The sequence below is a fragment of the Podarcis bocagei genome (assembly GCF_964188305.1).
Source record: "Podarcis bocagei genome assembly, chromosome: 3".
In the NCBI taxonomy this organism is placed as follows: domain Eukaryota; kingdom Metazoa; phylum Chordata; class Lepidosauria; order Squamata; family Lacertidae; genus Podarcis; species Podarcis bocagei.
In genome coordinates this window covers 69,871,423-69,890,928 of record NC_138127.1, presented here as the reverse complement: position 1 = coordinate 69,890,928, position 19,506 = coordinate 69,871,423, and the positions used below count along the sequence as shown (strand labels likewise).

Genomic DNA, 19,506 nt, shown 5'->3' with positions numbered 1-19,506 from the left:
GCTGGACCATAAAGAAGGCTGATCGCCGAAGAATTGATGCTTTTGAATTATGGTGCTGGAGGAGACTCTTGAGAGTCCCATGGACTGCAAGAAGATCAAACCTATCCATTCTGAAGGAAATTATCCCTGAGTGCTCATAGGAAGGACAGATCCTGAAGCTGAGGCTCCAATACTTTGGCCACCTCATGAGAAGAGAAGACTCCCTGGAAAAGACCCTGATGTTGGGAAAGATTGAGGGCACAAGGAGAAGGGGACGACAGAGGACGAGATGGTTGGACAGTGTTCTCGAAGCTACCAGCATGAGTTTGACCAAACTGCGGGAGGCAGTGGAAGACAGGAGTGCCTGGTGTGCTCTGGTTCATGGGGTCACGAACAGTCGAACACGACTGAACGACAAAACAACAACAATAACGATAACAACAACAAAAACAAGACACAACTTGCTAGTTCCTACTGTATGTCACAGTGTATTTCACCCTGCTAAACTTGCAACTGAAGCAATCACACATTGTTTTGCTCTTTGCTCCTGATTCCACTTCCCCCCTTTTCTTCTGTATCAAATTTTAGCTTGTATGCTTTTTGGGGCAGACACCAAGTGATGCAAACACTAGTGGCACTATATGAAAATAAAGAAACAAACAATTGGAGAGAGGAGAAACATCTAAATGAGAAACATCAATGTGAACTGGATTGCACCCAGATATGAAGCCAGAGCAATTTCTGCAACCACAACTACATTCCTTCCAGCCACTGCAATCAAGCAAATTGCTCCTAGTCATATACAGCCCAAGTACTCAGGCACTGCTTCGAAGGATTACATGGAGAAAATAATCAGCCAGCTTTCATGTGTGAATAATTTGTAAGAGCAAGCAAGAATTAAAATCTCATTCCCCAGTGCTGGTTGGCAAATGTAAAGAGTAAGGGGACATGGCAACAGTTTGTATACTTACCAAAGCACTGGAGTTTTACAGGATCATAGTATGTGCCTTGTTTGCAGTAACACTCATAGCCTGGCTGTGTGTTTAAACAGAAGCCGTTCTTACATATTTCTTGCCCAAAGAGCTGACATTCATCAGCATCTGTGGAAAAATGATAATGGCATGAATAGTTGGAAGTCCATCATGGCCATTTCAGTTGAATATGAATTTTTAGTCTATCTTGCCAGGATATGCACAGACAGAGGAACAAAAAGAATGGAGAAAACTTTGATTCTATCATTTGATTCTACCATTTATCAGCCAAAATATTTAACTAGAGGTGTAGCAGGGAGTAAAGTACTTTTAATAAAGCTACTGCTGGGATAAACTGCATTTTCTTCAAGGAAAAGAAACGACCTGGAAGGCATAATCGCTCTTTGAACTATTACTAACTAGTCAGGGTAAGCTGCATTGTTAAAAAGAAAATCATGGGCTACAATAGATCATTCCAGAGGAAGATTTGGAACAGGACCTGAACTCTTGCCCAATTCACTAGAAAGTTTACACACAATCTGGGTGTGGCATTGCACAATCCCACCCCTGGAATCTATGTGCATAGACCCTATTTTAACATCACATCCCATGCTTGAATGCCAGGCAGACTTAGTGGAGCAGGCATGCATGGAAGGGGCAGTCAACGGAAAAGGACTCAAAATCAGGCACCCTCACAGATGAGCAGACTGTGTATTTTAAGCCCATTGAGAGGGTACATAGGAAATACATTTAACAGCTAACTTACGAGTATGAACTGTTAAATCATAAGCAGCTCCAATTCAGATGGCTCTACAGAAGGGGTAGCTTTGGTGCTTACTCAAGCATGTGAGATATATATATATATATATATATATATATATATAGATAGATAGATATATTGTGAATTGCCTTCAGATTTCAAGTTTTAACAACAACAACAACAACAACTGTGCCTTCACTTTATCATGCAATAACCATTTCCTGATCTTTTGTGTATTTTCAGATTTACAGTTGCAGCTATAGGTGCACCCAGTTGTATAAGTTTGTGCCAAATATTGAGAGAATGTTTAGCATCAGTGATACAACAGATTCCCCCCCCCCCCCGGTTAGTGCTCATGGCTTGGGCTAATGTAAAGCTGCGGCTGCCATCAGCATACGTACATCTTTTCATACAACGCAGGCACATTGCTATTTATTTAGCAAGTATACACTAATCACACTTAACTAGTCTGAGCGTGCTCTGCTTTAACTGTAACATTGAGACTGCACACACAATCTTATTTCCATGTGTGATCAGAGTTGTGATCCATGAGCTGCTTTTCAAGAGCATTGTTGCCAATGTGACTTCTCTGAAGTTAGTGCTCTAAGGAGGGCTGCCTTCGTCAAGTACTTCACCATACCTTCACCCTCAGTAACTACTTTCACGCTCTCTGCTTATGTTGGCTAAGGGAACACCCTGATTTTGTGCCCCTTTTTCTTGCTCCTGTGTTGTGTCTGATTTAAAATCCTGCTGAGAATTAACGATTTGTTTTTGGCGCCTGCTCTGGAGATTCCAGCGATGGTGGCTTCCTCCACACAGGCATAACTATAAATTTTGCTGCACAGAGTTCTGAAGGTACTTATCACTCTGGTATCTGGGGGCTTTTTGACATAACTTAAACTGACAGACAGACATTTCCACAAACTTAAGAGAAAATTGCTCTGCAGCTGAAATGTCCTGCACAAAAGAAAGCTCATACTTAGCAGACAGGATGCAAAATGAATATTAGTGGTTTAAGTCACATTTTATAGAAAAATATTCTTTTGGCACATAAAACTTTAGTTTTATGAATTATTTCATATCCATTTTTTTGCTGGATTTGGAATTTGTTTCTTTTCCTAGCCTTGTTTCTTTCCCCATGTATTTATTGCACTATTTCCTCAAAATCAGGCTAGGGTCACTCAAGGCAAATACAAACTGGGTCAAATCCTTCAGGTGTGAGCCCATTGCCCTGAATGGAATTGTTCTCCATTTATATCATGGCAACAATAGATGTTATGCCAAGAAAGGAATGTTTTGTATCTGCTGAACAGCTCTAAAAGGTAAAAATCCTAAAATACTGACTGCTCCAGAAAGGATGAATTGGCTATACAAATATTTTTGCAGCCACTCTTCCAGAAATGGAGGAGCTTTTAAAGAAAAGAAATTATATGAAAACTTGACACCCATACTACCAAAATAAGGACTTTAAAAAAGAACATATATCTGAAGGATAGCACATCCAGGCTAGTTGGAAGTTGAATGATATAGATGAAAGGGGAAATGGAGAATTCTAAAGAGAACCAAAGATACTCTGCTAATAAAGAAATGCAGGTGAAAACAAAAAGGAAAACGGGAATGGAATTTCTGGATGACCTGATTAAACAGTCCAACTGGTTTCAGCTGGAGCAGTGGAAGGTTGGCCTGTTCATATCATCAGAATTTAAAATAAATTTTCAGCAGCACCAAACCAGCACCACATCACATGCTATCACAAACCTTTTAGTCTTATTATATGGGAGTTGCAGGCAGATACTTCTGACTAGACATGAATAGGTTGCTGCTATAAGTGTAATCACCTATTCCATAGAACAAGGAGTTCAGTTTCTTTGAATTCTATGAGACTTACTCCAGGTAAGTGTGTACTAGACTACAGACTTAGACTGCAATCCTAAAAACACTTATCTAGAGGTAGATCTCATTGAAATCAAAGGGACTTACTTCCAAGTAGTCATGCACAGGATTGTACTGTTACAGTTTAGGACAGGCTTCCTCAAACTTGGCCCTCCAGATGTTTTTGGCCTACAACTCCCATGATCCCTAGCTAGCAGGACCAGTGGTCAGGGATGATGGGAACTGTAGTCTCAAAACATCTGGAGGGCCGAGTTTGAGGAAGCCTGGTTTAGGATGAGGATGCCAGAACATTTGTTCACCTACAAGTCATCTATAGCAAGGTCCAACGCCCACTGACTTTCATAGGAACTGTAGCCTAACACATAGCTTTCAGCTGCTGTTTGCACATCATTTGCATCTTTGCAAGCCCACTCCTAAATCTCATTAAAGTCAGAGGTCAAGCCTCCCCCCCCAGTATATGCTCTTTTCAAAGTATTTTTGAAAAGTTATTTAAGGTTCAGATGAGGAAGCTGCCTTATACCAAGCCAGAACAACTGAACCATCTGTCTCAGTATCATCTACACTGACTTGCAGTAGCTCTCTAGGTTTTCAGACAGGGGTCTCTCCCATCTCTTCCTGGATATGCTGGGGATTGAACCCTGGATCTTTTGAATGCAAAGCATGCGCTCTACCTACTTAGGGCACAGCCCTTCCCATTCAGGAAGAAGGAAACAGAAAGGCTTAAATTGTCCACCAGCAGCCCAGTCTGACTGGCTATATGACAACCATGATGGCATTGGGCTCCCTGTCTGATCCCTAGCCAGCTGGTACCACACAGTGAAGAAACCCTTTCAAATACAAAATGAATTTGCAGCAGCGAAAGGAAGCAATGGTCATAAATAGAAGTGACAAAGTGCAATGGAGAAATTGGTTGTAGGCATTTCCACCTATCCCCACCCAAAGGAGCAATTTTTCGTAAAATCAAACAAAAAACCTCATAAACATTTGGCAGACTTTAAATGAGCCCTGGTATCTTTTAGGAATGCTGAAACACTGATATATAATTGAAATCTGTATAACTGGAGCTGACCTTTGTAGTTCTGTGTAACAGCTCCGTAAGATGACTCTTCAGAGGGTATGTATCCTTTCCCTTCAGGGCACAGTTCAGTAAACTCAGCTAGCAGGAAGATAAACCAAGAATCCAATTAGAAATGTATTCACGCATCACAGTGTGAAAGACAACAGATGCAATATCTTAAAACAGCATGATTCTAATGCATGATTTCTCATTTTATAAGTTTTCCTTTCTCATATTACACATTTCTAGAAAAAAAATGGACAATGATATTCAGCTATGGCCATGGCTCATAAGACTGGTAAATGTTCCAGAGCAACTATGAAAAGATTCTTTTTAAAAGATGCATGCAGAATTTTTGTGATTCTGTTGGCTAAAAAGTGGTGCCCCAAATAAACAAGAGGCATCATACAAATATAATGATAAACCATGGAACTTAAAGCATATCTTGAGTAGAAATCCTGATTATTGATGTCCAGATAAGTGATCACTGAAGCAAAGAAATCTAATAGGAAACTTTAACACCCTGTGTAATACAGTAAACCTGCAATTGATGAGCATCTAATTTGTGCACATTCAGCTTAACATGCATGGCAAAAAAAGGGGGGACAGAAACGGGGTGGAGTGCTGGGAAACAGTGGCGTAGCGTGGGTTGTCAGCACCCGGGGCAAGGCAAGTAATTTGCGCCCCCTAACCCGTGGATTTGCGCCCCCTAACCCTAACCCCCAGATGTTGCGCCCGGTGCAGCCGCCCCCCCCTGCACCCCCCACGCTATGCCACTGCTGGGAAAAATGACTTTGGCAATCCCACCCACCACTGAATTCAATGTGTTCTGACTATACACAATTTTGGCTTTAGGCGCAATCCTTTGAATGTAACCCCTGCATAAATTGCGGGCTTACTGTACAAAGGAACTGAATGAATCCACTGTAGACATATTCTTTGATGCCAAAAGAAATAGGAAAGCAGAACACACTCCTTTATAACTAATAGCTCAACTCTATGCTTGCTTATTCAAAAGTGCCAATGAATCCAATGAGGATTAAGTCCAACAGACTTGTATAAAGGATTACAATCTAAGATTGCAGTTCTCCCATTTACTTGGGAGAAAGCCCCACTTAAAACAGTGGGATTTACTTCTGAATAAACATGCATAGGATTGCATAGTCAAACAGGCAAAAGCTACTGATCCACATTATGGTGTTATGAATAGCAACTACCAGTGAATGGGAAATGATCACTTACAGCTTCCAAGCACAGGACATGGGAATATTTCACAGTTATCACCCCAGCCGGCACCCAAAGTACAGCAGCATTCTTGTTTCGTAACATTGGATGTTAGTACATTATCGCAAAAATTTGCATCATTTAGATTGTAGTAGCATTCCTTCTTTTCATCTGCCATTTCTTTTGTATCTACTGGTAAATCTAAACACAAATAGTGAAAGATACAATGTCATACAGCAAAAGCAAGTTCAGAAATAAATTATATAGTCTTGTTGCCTATCATGTAATATTTGGTGGTTTCCATGGGCTCTCCAGGCTGTGGGATTGTACTCTCTCACCCCAGTCCCTCCCATTTCTTTGTGTGAATTTCCTCTCTGATTTTTTTCCTGCGAGCCTTATTTGCATTTACATTCGTCACACTCAGCAGATGCTAACCAGGTTCCCTATTAATCAGGATATGCAAAATGACTACATTGCCTGATTTCAAATCGTGACGAAGAGGAAACCCTGGTTAGAGAGAACTGTGGCTAATGCTGGTGCTGTGATTATACAGACAGAGAAATGTCACAGTTATGCCCTTAAACGTCTCTAATTAATGTCCATGGGATTTGATGCAAGAATATTCATGTCCCCAGTCCTTATAATACATTGCTGACATACTATCCTTAAGAAGAAAAGATACAACAGATAAGATTATACCATTTTGCCATTAGGCCATTAAACACCATTGAACCCACATATTGGAAGCTTACTGACCCAATTTTTCCTAGAAGCTTGTACACACACCTTACTTCTTTATTTTGCTTATTTGCTTTTTAGTGAGAATTGTTAAGCATGTTAATCTGAATAACACAGAGCAAAAGTTCCTCATAGTTGTAAATTATAAGATACCCACATGAAGGCGTTAAGCCATGTCCAGATTGAGGAGAGGTGCAAGTAGAAATTTATTGCCTTAAATTGTAATCTGCCTTATTGTGCTCAAAATATTCTACAGTTATGATGAATAAAATAGTTGTTTAAGCAGGATATATATATTAACATGCAATGCAGTTGTTACCAAACACTTAACATTTTTCTTTTCTCTCTTCAGAAGAATGCATGCTTGCGTCAGAGGACACAAACAAACTGTCATACAGAGCTATTCAAATTTAGCACACCAACACACTCATTTCTCTTTGATATTTTGCCAAGGTCAATGTGTGCTATGGGGAAACACCCAGCTGAGTGCTGTTTTATCTTTGTTAGTCTAGTCTGTGGTCTCTCCTCATCAGATAATTACAGTTTTCTATAATGTGCTGAATTTCATGAAGTACAGTGGTTTTTGTGGTATTCCTCAGCCCAATAAGAACCAAACGAAGACTATCATGTGTCACAGAAATCTAGCTGAAGTAAATTGGTTCTCCCAAGGTGCGAGGAGGCTCAGTACCTTAGTCACCATAGTACACATTTTCATTGGACGCAGGCCATATGTTGAGGTGAACTAGAGCCAGAATCTTGAAGAGCAAAAAACTATCCAAACCCTTCCTTCCCACTCTTTAAACCGCAACAGTTTCCAAGGAAAGGAGAGCCAAAAACCAGCCCAAGAGGAATGAGAAACAAACTCCTTGTTGCAAAATCAACAGGGTCTAGGGGCACCTAACAAATTTATTGGGATACGACCTTCCGTGGGCCAGATCCCACTTATTTAATCAGATGAAATATATATAAAAAATTGTCCAGTAGCACCTTAGAGACCAACTAAGTTTGTTCTTGGTATAAGCTTTCGTGTGCATAAACACTTCTGAAGAAGTGTGCATGCACACAGAAGCTTATACCAAGAACAAACTTGGTTGGTCTCTAAGGTGCTACTGGACAATTTTTTTATTTTTTCCGACTACGTCAGACCAACATGGCTACCTACCTGAATCTTTAATCAGATGAATTAAATAAGTCATTTAAATGGGTGAATATATGTACTCTGAGCAGAGAGATGATTATTTCTTTTTGATTTATTAACAAAAAGTGCAAACATAACAAAGGGGGGGACCCCCAAACATAGCTCAAAGTATTACGTATTGTATGAGATAGCTGTACTGTGTAGAGTACAAATTAATACAGAATCTAATCAGTGTGGGTGTGACTCTGTTGGTTTTGCTGCAATAGACTAGCAAGGTTACTCCTCTGAAATTTGAAACTCTTTGTGACTATGTAATCCTATTTTATACTTGATATTTCAGTTCTTCCTCCCATTATGTGCCCAGAACTTTTTTTAAAATAAAGCTGTTTACACAGCTGTGACTGAGAGTTAGGCAGGCAAGCATTGTGAATGTTTGGAAATTGAACGAGACACAAAAACTTTTCTTTAAAAAAACAACACAGAAATGTACAAAGACTCATCTTGGTTTACATATGATTCTTCTCCTATGTTATTAACCACTTAATATATACGTTTAAAAGTAGATTGCTTCAGGAAAGTACATTTGGAAGATACACCTGAAAGTCTCTTTTTGAACAGGTGGATACTATGGAATGTATGTTGCTTTACTTCAGAATGTGAAAGCAGGATCTATTCTGAGTTGGGAGAAGGTTCAGAAATTGCAAACCTTAGAACAGGCTTCCTCAACCTCGGCCCTTCAGATGTTTTGAGACTACAATTCCCATCATCCCTGACCACTGGTCCTGCTAGCTAGGGATCATGGGACTTGTAGGCCAAAAACATCTGGAGGGCTGAGGTTGGGGAAGCCTGCCTTAGAATATCAGTGCCTGATAGTGAGACGCAGAAGATCACTTAATAGAGAGCAAAGGATGGTCAAGTTGCAAAGGAACACCTTCCTAAGGCATGTTGAGACCTTCGAATCCTGCAGCCGAAGGGCTTTGATGTGAATTTCACTGTCATTGCTGCTGAAGAATTTAGACTTCTCTGAGAACTTTCGGAAGTTTTCTATTTTTTAAACTGAGAAGTGTGTGTTCTCAGTTGGCTCTAAGTGACAGATCCTAGGAGCTGAGTGATACAGATTCCGTACAGTAAACAAGGAACATCTTGAAAAGCTGGTGACTAGACTCTACAAAACAGTCTGTCTGAGGAGCCTGGACTCCCTTTTTCAGTGAGGGATTGTGCTGTTTTACTGATAAATCTCTTGATCTGCTCAAGGGCAGGTGGGAGATCCAGTATAGCAGGCGAGTTATAACTTGATTATTCTAAGGCCAACATTGATCAGGCTGGCAGTGCAGTTGGCTTGGCCTCCACACTGGAAGTGCAAGACTTAGAAAAGTCTCATATGTTGGGTTTGTAATTTGGGGTCTTAATCAAGAGAACTATCCTCTTCTCACCTGCTTTTGTTGAAATGAGTCTAGGGTCTTTCTTAAAAACTATCATTTTAATGAAGCAGTTTGACCTTGTTGTTTAACTGCTGAGGGTAACATCATCAAAACAGATACACTAGAAATCACTACCAGGCAGGTTGCCCAAGCACAGCCTTCCCCCACCTTTAGCCGTACATATTCCATTAGGAATAACCTTGAAAAGCACTTCAGTTATTTTTGCTTCCAGCTGATAAAATAAAGTTTAAATTACAACCTCAACAAACAGTTAATTACTTTCAAATTAAGTCTTACTGAATGCTTTCTTATTCTGGGGTGCAGGAAAAAGAATGTGCTGCTGATTAAACACGTTACTGATTAATTAATTTTTAACACTAGATTTCCTATTAGTCACATATCTGCCCTCAAAAATGGTCAGACTGTGACAAGATCCTTTTAGAACGCAGTAATCTGATAATTTCCTGCCAAGTAAAGCAGAAACAGAAGAAAATCCCTTGGTCCCCAGTGTAGAGTAAAGACAAGTGTGAACATGTGGCATTCTATAAAGACCTTAAATATATTTTAAATGTGCTGAATTAAAATTATGCTTCAAATGGACCCCAGATCTCACTTGGAATAAGTGACATCTTCTCACTTAGCAGGAAAATTGTAGCATGTAGGATGTTTATTTGTATACATCCAACCTTCCTCTCACACTGACATTAAATGAAATAAGTGTAACCTATGTAAAATTAATACTTTCATCAGGAACTTGCTTTGCACAAAGGATGCTGCTGCAAAGATGTTATAAGAAATGGAGAAAAAGATGAAGTGGCCATGGCAGTTCAAGACGGTCTCCTGGCTTTGGCATGGCTGGGGGAGGACCTTCACTGCCTGCGCTGGCTGCTGGGGCTCAGCCAATCACAGATGAGCTAGGGGTGCAGCTTGGTAGTGGATCTGAGGGGAATTTTCTTCCCTTTGGTCCGCTCCCTGGCTATAAAAGCCAGTCACGCATCAGCCTCCGCTGTCATTGGATTCCCTCTCTCCCTACTCTTAATATTTTAGGTCTGCCTGAGGGTAAGTGACCCTGCAAAAGACATTGCTATGGAAGTTTTTGGTCACCATATTTGGGACCTGGGAGCAATTTGCCTTCAGACAAATTGGGCCTGTCTGGGGTTTCTGCCTACCACATAGCAAGTGCCACAACTTGACATCGGACAAGACATTGGGTTGCATTATTAGTCTAGGTGGACGGGGTCAGACTGTGACAAGATCCTTTTAGAACGCAGTAATCTGATAATTTCTTGCCAAGTAAAGCAGAAATAGAAGAAAATCCCTTGTTCCCCAGTGTAGAGTAAAGACAAGTGTGAACACGTGGCATTCTGGGTAGGGCCCTTCCCAGCCCAAGGAATCAGGGTTTCCTCTTAATCCCTCCCCTGGAAATCTCAGGGGGTTGCCCCAATTTGACATAAGGCAATCCTTAACCTTAACCCTACTCAACCAGCAGGCACATTGGTTGATTCAGGATACACACCCAATGTCTGCACAAAAACTTGCTAACATCTGTAATCAATAAAGTTTGTTTAAATCCCAGGTGATTGTTCTGTGTTTATTGCAACTTTATCATCCCTTGGCCACACGATCCACAGCTTCACTGCACCTGGACCTGCAAATGGAAGCTGTAGAGGCTGAGTGAAAGGGGAGGTGGCTGTGTTGAGGGATGAAAAGATAGGAAAGCCATGATGATACATGACATTAAAACTTCATGCCTAATTCCTAGGTCCCAGTCTACACAAACTGCAGATCAAGTGATAAAATGTTTCTAGAGTGTACCACTTCAGATTGCAGGAGGAAATTACACCATTCAATGATTCCTCCATCTCACAGAGAGTTAAGGATGCAACTGATTAAATTGCAGAAATTACATAGAATTTGTATATTTGTATCTGACGTTTGTTTCACCCAGAAATCAGCTCCATTTGTATACTTTTGTGTTGTTGTCGTCATTGTTTTAGTTAAAAATAACCCTGGTATGTTCTGATCTGGGAGGGTGTGCTAACGTGAACCTTGTTGCAGGGTGCAGCAAGGTTGCTCTTAGAAGTTGCTCCAATGTAACGAAAGTCCTTTCCCTTAGAAATTCTCTTAAACAAGTTTAGGACGCTTCAGATCTTCCTAATTTCTGGGTTAGCAGAGTTTGTAACCTGAAGTGTATATAACCTGAAGCATATGTAACCCGAGGTACCACTGTACAGAGTTAGCCATGCCTATTGATTGCAATGAGGTTCACCTCTGTCTTGGATTTAGACCACTTATTTAAATTTAAAAAACCCAAAACCTAAACACACATTGGATAACATGACATAATCATACGATGATTTCACCCACCAGTTACAGATTCAACTCCTTCCCATGTTTGTCAGACTGTGCATTTATATGGTCCAATTCAGTGCCAATGGGACATTACCTGGCGAGGAACGGAAGCGACACTGTCCGGTCATTGGGTCATACTCCTGGTTTTCATCGGAACACAGACATAGGAAGGAGCCTTCCACATTTTCACAGAGGGCTTCCCCGCATACTCCACTCAGCATTTCACATTCATTCACATCTGTAAAATTAAACATTATCTTTCATTAAAAAGGTGTGAGTGAGTGAGTGTGCTACTATTCTAGTAGCTTGTGTGCTTGTTTTGTCATCTGAAAAATGAGACTATTTATGTATTTAAAACATTTGCATTCCACCTTTCTGTTTGGCCAAGCCTCCCAGGGTGGCTCCCCACAAAAGAACACAATATCAAACATGCAACCAAGCAATCCATATATATATATATCTAATGATGTAGAAGGAAAAGTATAACAGACTAGAGCAATAAAAACAGTAAAATCAACACAATTCATTGGAGGGGGGAAACAATGAACATTATAGCCTGGACAAATAAAAATGGCTTTCCCCCAAAGGCATAGAATTTAGCACCAGGTGGAAACAAAACTACAAATTACACTAGGCACGTAGTTTGGCCTTCAGGGTTTCTAATTTTAATTTTACTGCAACTATAAACTGTGGGGAGAAGGAACAAATTCCTGACAAAAATGGCAATAAACAGCAGCTTGTCTCCTGATACAAATAGTAGCTTGGATGCAGGGACAGCAATTTTTGTCAGGACTCCATTGTGCTTCCCCCTACTAAATTCAGTCTTTATTGGACTGCCCTGCAGCTGCTATTTACAGATAAAAAGTAAACATTAAGTGCTATGGAGACCACTGTCTTCACCCCCATCCTACAGCCCGGACACTAAGGTCCAGCTCTGAGGGCCTTCTGGTGGTTCCCCCACTACGAGATGTGAAGTTACATGGAATCCCACATTTTCTTAAGATAACCAGTGATTGCTAAACTAATTTAAGTTTCCAGTGTAGCATAAGCTTTACATTCACATCAACATGTCTCCATTGCAATTCTTGTTAGGAAGGCCATGTTCCGAATCCCTGTGCAACTTGCTTCAAAGCACTTCACACAAGCTTCATATAATGCCCATAGGATTGCTCCTCATCATAACCGGGCAGCCCATTCTATTTCGAGAGTGGTACTTTTTGAATATTTTAAATTAACCAACAGCTAATCCCTTTTTACGTACTGCAGGAGAAAAAGAATGAAGATATCTGAAAAGATGGCTCTATATTTGACTGAAATAGATGGCTATGTATATAGCAAGAGCCTATAAGGAAAATAAAGCCCGACAGCTGTAGGAGTAATGTGCAACAATAGAAGCATTCGCCACATGCTGGAAATATCGTAGCTTCAGTTGTCTATGCTCTGGTAACCTCTAGGTTAGATAACTGTAATGCATTATATTTGTGGCTGCATTTGAAGGTGGTTCAGAAAGTGCAACTAGTCAGAACTCAGCAGCCAGATTGCTGACTGGGACCAGGCAGACATAGAATGGAATTCAACTTCATGCTAATACAATAATTCTGCCAGCACAAGTATTTCTGCTTGCCAGATAGGACGATTTCCCCTCATGTGCTGTTGCTGGGGTTCTCACAACACTTCAGAGCAGATTTGGGGGTGTCATGGGAAAAACCCATTGTGCTAGTGAGAGTCTGTATGTTGGCTTCCACTAGCACACTGAGTTAGCTGAAACCAGCCCTGAGTGTATAACAGTGCTTCTGGCACAACTGCAGGAGTTGCAACTGGTTCCCAGGACAAATTCAAAATGCTAATTTTGACCTATAAAGGTCTTATTCCACTCAAGAACTCAATATATCAAGGACTGCTTTCTCCCATATGAACTTACCCAGACTCTACAATTGTTATCTGAGGCCCTTCTCTGTGTGTCCCCTCCGAGAGAGGTGTTGACGGTGGCAATGAGAAAATGGGCCTTTACAGTGGTAGCCCCCAGAATGTGGAATGATTTCCTCAAGGAGGCTTGCCTGGCATTGACGTTCTCAGCTATTCAGTGCCAGTCAAATACATTTTTGTTATCCCTGGCTTTTGGGTCTAAGATGGGTGATTTTTTTATGAGACTCCCATCAAATCCAGTACCTCCTCATATTATATTATTTTTTTACTTCATCTTTGAATTTGAGCTTGTTTACTGTGTGAAAAATATACACAGAAGGTAATTCATTATGCTGAAATATAAAAGGAAAAATCAAGAAAAGCTGTGACAGATTATACAGCGCTGAGTACAGCTCACTAGAATTACTCACTTCGAAGTGTGGTTAACATTCCTACCATTGACTCAAAAGGTTGAGCTTCAGGAATGCACCTCTGTTCAGTCAGCAAATTATATGAGAATACCCAAAACACTATCTTGGTAAGGGATCATTTCAGCAGGACGTACAGTGAATCTCTGTTCCAATACTTTTCTGCTAGAAAAGCATTACACTAATGTATTCTGCCGCCCAAGCTGAACATTTCCCTTTCATTGTTGGGCCACGGTATCATCTTCCACTGTTTTCTTGTGACTGTTGCAAATAAAATCATAAACTTGGTGCATCATACAAGAATGCTTGCTTGTGTGGCGCACATATATGGTCTGGAATTTTTCACTTCACCCTCACTTATTCCATACCTTCCTGCAGTTCCTTATGCTTCTGTGCTCAGTAAGGGCATGTGCTAAACAAATCTAATAATGAACTGGGTAGGATATTGTAGCTATATTTGGCTTAAAGATTATACTGAGGAAGCAGATTTTCTTTTAAACCCTGAGAAATTTCCTGCTGGCTTACCTGAAAATTCTTAGGTGACTGTGTGTATCTATTTATGCATGTGCTTCTCCACATGTATCTAATTTCCTGCAATAAAGGTTTGTGCCCATGGGATGATATAACATTATTCCTACAGGGTCTATATTCAAGTTAGAATAGAGCACAGTCTGGATTTTCAGATAGTTGCAATGCATGATATTGTTTATGAGTTAACCTGTGAACAGATGAGCTATGGGATATTATATGTGTGTTTTTTTGTGGAAATCATATACTAGGGCCATATTCAGGAGGCAAAAATATTGCTTCTAGTGGGCTGGGCGCACAATGAGGGCCTTTTCAAATTCTGCCACAAGCAGTGATGTTAACTATCAAGACAAGAAGCACAACAGGATGTTCTTGAAATATGAGTTGCATGCTGTGTTTTGGATTCAGACACGCACCAGACTGAACTATTCAACTTATACTTTTTCAGCACCTTCAAGGGCCTTTGGCAAAAAGGGAAGAAGGTGAAATCCAAACATTTTCAGAGGGCTTATCATTATGACAGGCCGGGATATATAAACACTTAAATAAAATAAAAATCTAGTCACCACTTAATAACATACCAGGAAATGTATCACTTATTAGCAAAATTAACCAGAATTGACAAGTTCATCACAATACCAAAGGTTTTTTTATGATGAGAAATATATTTTGTGGGGACTACAGAAACTCTGAAATCTGTTCAACTACTTTGCCAAAGGAGGTGGCTGTACCACATGACAGTCTATATTTCCTGTAGGCTTTGCAAAATTCTGGCCATTTAACTAAGAGTCTAAACAGATGTTACATTGAGATTTGTGAACAGCTTGATGTTTTCAGAAACAGAAGGTTCTAAGAAGGTGAAATAATTGGCTTGCCTTTGGTTCCAGTTCAGATTTAGCACCATTTCCTATTCCAATTTGAATGGGTAGGCATGTAATATAAATAATAAGGAAAGCATTCACTAGGCTTCCCCTAAAAACTCATTGTTCAAGGAAATCTCACAACTCACCCACACACTCTTGTCCATCCTGTAGATACTGATAACCCTGATAACAAAGGCAGCGGAAGGACCCGGGTAAATTGTCGCAGAACCCATGACTTCCACACACAGTGCTGTTGGCGCATTCATCCACATCTGAAAATAAGATACATTAATATCAGGTGGGAAAATTTCTAAGGCCAACTTTCAAACGCTGGCATGTGGAGCTAAACAAACAGACTAATTACAGATTTTGAACGACATATAGCTGGGGGAAAACATTTAGGTGCTGTTTTTCTTACATGTTCAGAGATTAAGAGAGCCTGACTACATGATGCTAATAAAAAGCAAATAAACAGTTTCCACAAAAAACAAAAGAATAATGTACATGGACAAAAGCATGCCATACATTTACACCATTGTGGGTATAGTTAGACCCGCAACTTACACACATTTTTCACTTGTGCGCATTCAGCTTTACGTGCTTGGCAAAAAATGAAAAGGGGTGGAAAGGGAACTGGTGTCCAGGGGTAAAAAAAGCTTTGGTAATTCCACCCACCTTTACACCCAATGTGTTTTGACTATATGCAATTTTGGCTTTGTGCACTATCCCCTGAACACAAACCCCACATAAGTTGTGACTGCTGTACTTAAGCAACACAAGACCATCACATTTAATTAATAAATATCATGAGGAACATCTTACAATGCAGATTTTTATCCATCTCATGGAATCAGATGGATCTGCAAGATCTTCTCAGATGATAACAGGGCCATTACTGGCATTCTCTTATTTGAAAAAGGTTGAAAAGGTTTCTGTATGCACTGAGGTACAGCTCTTACAAAAGCATGTTCCATATCCTCTGATGATATGTGTATGAACACCATTATACTGTTAGAATATATTTCACACTGAAAGTTTAAAAAGTGAGATGAATAGTTGAGTAAAGTATGATTCAGAGAGCCAGTTACTTATTTCCACACTCACACACATTTCTTTGGAAGTCAGTGTGTATTTTTGCTGCAATATTTTATCCACATTTGTTTAACAGGTCAAGATGTCATGACAAATACTATTGGAAAAATGAGAAGTTCCTCAGTTAATAATTTATATTGTCTGTCTAAAGCTACTGAGCAAAAAAAAGTTCACAATTACGTATTCTTATATCTATGGGAAACAAAAAACAGGAAACAAAAATAACATAGAGCACCACAGAAAAATGTACTCACAACAAAATAACACGTTCCTCAGTTTCAATGGAATGTAGGGGCAAATGAAATATTAAATTGTTCTGCATAAGATCCATTTTAGCAATGAGATTTAGCCAATGGATAAGCTTGAGAAAGAATATTGTAACATTCTTCTATGAAGTGCTTAAGGCAAGATTAGACTTATGCACATAAAAATGAATCCTTCTTCACACTATCATATGTTCTAGATGAAGGCACAGGAATTTCCACGCATTGTCTAATACAGGAAATTAAAAGGTCATAATGAATCTATGCCTCTATTGTTAGAATAGGAACCATACTTTTTGCCTTGTTCTTAAAGTCTGTCTTTGTTTATTCTTTCCCATAGATCTCTTAACTTTAATACTGTTGACAAGGAGGTGGCGCTGACATGGCTACGGACAGTGAAAGAAAGACAGAATTGCACTAGAATGACCTCATTCTTCTCCTTCTGAGAAAACTCAAAGAATTACATTGTGCAGATGTTCATCAATCCAAATTATTGTCCTGACTGGGATTCTGAAAGAGTCACTTCTGTCAACACTGTAGATAAAGGAATTCTGTAAGGACCCTTGTGGAGAAAGTGAAAAAAAATATTTCTGGGTTTGATAACTGGGATGGGTTACTTTACTTAAGTCCAGCTCTCATTTTTTTTTTAAAAAATTGAAGTGTATATACCTTTTTGTATTTAAAATGAATTACAGGTGTAAAGATCCTAAACTTTCTTTTATTATTTAAAGCTAAATCATTTTTTACCTTTGTGTCACACATGTATAACTGTGATTATATGCACATTGGATACTTTGCTTACTATTGTTTGATTGTCAAACAAGAATATTTTACACACATGAAATAGTGTGGGTCATTTAGGAATGGTCAGATATCCTGCATATATAAGTGGGGCTTAAGCCAAAAAAGATCATGAACTATTTTTTACTCCCCTTCTGCCCTCTCACTCACAGCTACATTCCAGATAGTTCTTTTTTTAAAGCCATAACCCATATAAGCATAATGCAGATTTACTTGTATTAAGTTATACGGCACTGGACAAATGCATAAAATGTAGGAACATTACTTCAATCAATTCCAAAAGCTGCCCAACTTCTCACATGGAAAGTCAGTATGGAAGAACCTATTGCCACCAGATAAAATAGCAGACATTTAAAGGTCTGAATTGTATATTAAAAACCCATGACAAATAATGAAACAGTCAATATTACTGAGGCTTAGTTCTGATTTGGACATCATGACAAACTGTGGTTTATTGTGACAGGAATGAGTCTGGGGCTCAAGTACCCACCCCTTTTTTTGTTTAGTCTGAACCTAGCAGATTGTGGCTAATCTTCACTATGGTTTGTCTGAAGCAATCCAACTTCAGATCATAGTTTATGAACCTTCTCCTTTCAACTAGCCATAGTTAATATTAACCACAGTTTAGAGTTTGGATAAATTGCAGTTAATCAAAATGGGAGCAAAAGTACTATTTATTTGATTATACTTTTAAGTGTTGTCAACCACATTCAGTCAATAGGAAGGGCCATAGCTCAGTGGCAGAGCTCAAGTCAAAATCCCACCATCTCTAGGAAAGATACCTATCTGAAACCTTGGAGAGCCACTGCCAGTCAGTGTACATGATGGACACATGTCCTATGTTTGTTCCTAATTATCATCACTCCTTACTGCATCAGACTTAATTTCCTTTTTCTTTCATTTAGCCCATCTTACCTTCACATGTTTGGCCATCTCTAGAAATAGTAAAACCCTGCTCACAAACGCACTGGAAAGAGCCCAATGTATTCAGGCATTGCCCATGAGGTAAACAGAGATTGGATGCTGCACATTCATTGATATCTGCAGGGGGCAGAGAAACAGCAACCAAAGATGCATAATTTTATTAGAAGGCTACATACATAATTATAAGGAACTCTTAACAAAGAAAGTTGTGCTATTGGACAAGAGAACTCTAACCTGAATTAAAGGCTGACCTGTACCCCAAAGGTGAAAATTTATCTGAATGGGGGATAAAAAGTCTCCCACCTGAATACAGAAAGCTCGCGGCTGCCCATCTTACAACCCATACCATTAGTGAGAATTGATATGCCTACCTTGGTAGCCAGTAGGGAGCTATAGATATCAACATGGAGAGTAGACTGTAGGAACTTTATAATCATGCTATTATTATGGTTTTCAGCTCTTCACTTAAAGGAAAGCTTATGTGGCTGGCAAGTAAGAATCCATGCCTTATGGACATTTCCCCAAATGCAGATATGATAAGGTACAACAGTGTACTTCTTATCCTTCTAGCTCACTGTGATATTATAATATTTCTATAGCCAAGCTATGTGGTGTAATGGTTACAGTGTTGGACTTGTTGGGATTTTGACTACGTGCCATTCTGTGCAGCTTCACACAAAGCAATTAGAAGTTGGCCAAAAGCCAAGGATGACTGAGCAGAGAGGAGTTTGGATTTGATATCCCGCCTTTCACTCCCCTTCAGGAGTCTCAAAGGGGCTAACATTCTCCTTTCCCTTCCTCCCCCACAACAAACACTCTGTGAGGTGAGTGGGGTTGAGAGACTTCAGAGAAGTGTGACCGGCCCAAGGTCACCCAGCAGCTGCATGTGGAGGAGCGGAGATGCGAACCCAGTTCCCCAGATTATGAGACTACCGCTCTTAACCACTACACCACGCTGGCTCTCAGGAGTTATTCTGCCTGGTTTTATGAGACCTTGGATACAGCTCTACCATTGGTTGAGGTCTCACGCAGGTATGATGACTTATGACCTTACTGACTGGATAGTGTTGTTGGTCAGTGTGGTGTTCTGAGAGTCATTTGGAGTTTGTTAAGAGAGAGCTAGTTAAGATCCATTTCTGTTCTTTTATATAGTAACTTGTAGAGTCTGC

The 19,506-nt window shown here is 39.8% G+C and overlaps 1 protein-coding gene across 13 annotated transcripts in view; it reads right to left on the bottom strand.

The window, feature by feature from the left end:
• The window catches only part of LTBP1 (latent transforming growth factor beta binding protein 1), a 196,793-nt gene that overhangs the window by 22,079 nt on the left and 155,208 nt on the right, over positions 1-19,506 (bottom strand). For all 13 annotated transcript variants that reach the window (XM_081188004.1, XM_081188009.1, XM_081188010.1 and 10 more), the window contains 6 exons: positions 18,329-18,454; positions 15,404-15,529; positions 11,628-11,771; positions 5,903-6,085; positions 4,673-4,759; positions 951-1,079 (listed from right to left, as the gene is read on the bottom strand). In XM_081188004.1, coding sequence (XP_081044130.1) covers positions 951-1,079; positions 4,673-4,759; positions 5,903-6,085; positions 11,628-11,771; positions 15,404-15,529; positions 18,329-18,454 — 795 coding nt within the window. The remainder of the gene's footprint in view (positions 1-950; positions 1,080-4,672; positions 4,760-5,902; positions 6,086-11,627; positions 11,772-15,403; positions 15,530-18,328; positions 18,455-19,506) is intronic.